Below are 2,084 nucleotides of genomic sequence, written 5' to 3'. Positions count from 1 at the left end.
AAACAACATCTCTGCTCAGCATATTTCAACAGGACCGGGCTACCAAACACATTGCAAAATCTCAGCTCAGCTTAGCTAGGGTCAGCTTGTATGAGGACAGATTGCTATTCTCAGCTGGGCCGGTCTACCAAACACACCCACTGTGTATAGAGGTTGTGTGCACGTGTTGTGGCATGCCTATAGCTAGTGTCCATGTGTGGTATGGATCCGTCTTGTATTTATAAAGAAAAGAAATAAAAATGCACTAATAGTATATATTTACTCCAAATTAAGCAAAGAGCTAGCCGTTTTGAAAGTTGATTTGAGTTTCATTAAGTACCTGATTCTTGAGCAATGACCAGCTATCCTCCTCCTCTAGTTTTTCAATGTGGTGGTAGGGAAACATAGCTTTCATCCCTCGAGCAACTCTTTCATCTCTGGTAGTGACGAGGATTCGGCTACCTCGAGCAACATCGTTAGCCAAGTGACTTCCAAGCACGTCGCCCCATGCTGTGGGAATCCACACATCATCCATCACTATAAATAGCTTCTTCCCTTTCACGGTAGCAGTAAGGATTGGCTGAAGCACAGCCAACGCTGTTCCACCACCGTATTCTCCTCCGGCGAGCGTGATGATTGTCTTGATCAGTTCAACCTTGTCAAAGTTCTGGTTGATGCTCAACCATATTGTCTTATCGAACTTGGCATTAATGCTTTCATCTTTGAATACCATCTGGGCAAGAGTGGTCTTACCGATTCCCCCGACCCCAACAATGGCAACCACCATGATGTTGGCGTTGCCCTCTTTTTCAGTCAATATTGTATCAATGATTGCTCTTGCTTTTTCTTTGATCTTCTCGCCGACTACACCCGACCGATCAAATTCCCCTGACGTCTCACGGCTGCGAATACCAAAATGAGAGGCATGCACCCTGTTGCTACGATCCTCGTAGAGGCCAAGATTGATAAGGTTCAAAGCATCGCCTCGCTCCTTGATGGTGCTGAGCTTCTTATTGAGCTCCTTGATGCGGGTGCCTATGTTGTGGGCATGGGCTGGATTCCGCATGCAAAAGAGCAAGGGGTTGTTCGGCATGCAAAATAGCAAGGGGCTGAAGCACCCAACATCTGCGGTGGTTTGACCTTGCTCCATGGCCTTGAGTTGGCATAGGTCAAGGATGTCAGAAGCTTGGTACATGGCACGCTTGAGCTCTGCCACCCACTGTTGCATGGTCTTGTCAGTGTTGTTCCTCCTATCAGCATCGGCGAGGAAGTTCTTGATGTCCCGAAGCTTGGAGTCCATCTTGTCAATCTCGTCTCCGACTCCAAGCAGCATGTGCACCTCTTCAGTCACCATCTCCGTCAGCATGTTTTGCACGTAGGATGCAAAAGCATCCAGGACCATCGCCATTTTCCCTGCGTTTTCCTGGAACAAAGAAGATAAACAAACACATATAGCTATCATTCCCCACCACTCGGTGCAGCTAAGGATTAATGGCAGCACATCGGAATGCTAAAATGGCAGAACATGAGGAACTAGTTACTATTAAGCATGACAAACAGTACAAACAAATCGGGGCAAGATTAGCTACCTGCTAGATGCAAGCAAACCCAAAAGAGAAGAGCTTAGGTGTCCTTCTCCTTCCGGTCTTTTGCCGCTCAACCATGCTGCACCTCTGCAGCCATTACCATTACCCTTGTGAGACCATCACACCGGTGGCTCCATCGAGTAGCAGGGACAAAGCGGGGTACGAAGAGGGGTAGAAGGAACGCTGCGATTTGGTAGAGATGGGAGGTGGCGTTGGCAGCAGATCTGAGAAGCAGCCGGCGAGGCCCGTAAGGTGGAGGTAACAGGGAGTGAGGACAGAGGTATACTAGCAGCAGGTATACTTATCGATCATAATTGATTGCCACCCAGGAGTGTGGGGAAGGTACAGCTGGTAGTCACCCATAATTAATATAAGAAGCGACCAGTCATGAACTATGCAGCTGGTAGTATTGATTGCCACCCAGCTCAAGGAGGAGGGGGAGTGTGAACACCCAGAACCGTGCGAGGAGCTGACGGGAGAGCACACCTCTGGGCTCTGGGCCCACTCCTTCGTTTCCAC

The 2,084-nt window shown here is 48.7% G+C and overlaps 1 protein-coding gene across 1 annotated transcript; it reads right to left on the bottom strand.

The window, feature by feature from the left end:
• Window positions 1-275: 275 nt before the first annotated feature.
• Window positions 276-1,858, bottom strand: LOC139832033 (disease resistance protein RGA2-like). Its single transcript, XM_071821431.1, has 2 exons — window positions 1,569-1,858; window positions 276-1,402 (listed from the first exon to the last, which is right to left on the bottom strand). Exon 2 carries the CDS (start codon window positions 1,385-1,387, stop codon window positions 281-283), a length of 1,107 nt encoding a protein of 368 aa, XP_071677532.1. The 5' UTR covers window positions 1,388-1,402; window positions 1,569-1,858; the 3' UTR covers window positions 276-280.
• Between the last annotated feature and the right edge of the window lie 226 nt (window positions 1,859-2,084).

The sequence above is a fragment of the Lolium perenne genome, chromosome 6 (genome assembly GCF_019359855.2).
Source record: "Lolium perenne isolate Kyuss_39 chromosome 6, Kyuss_2.0, whole genome shotgun sequence".
NCBI lineage: Eukaryota > Viridiplantae > Streptophyta > Magnoliopsida > Poales > Poaceae > Lolium > Lolium perenne.
This window is presented reverse-complemented; position numbering and strand designations above follow the sequence as displayed.

Coding starts and splice junctions, on each gene's coding strand:
- LOC139832033 (XM_071821431.1), bottom strand. CDS start 1,387: ATGGCGATGGTCCTGGATGCTTTTGCATCCTACGTGCAAAACATGCTG.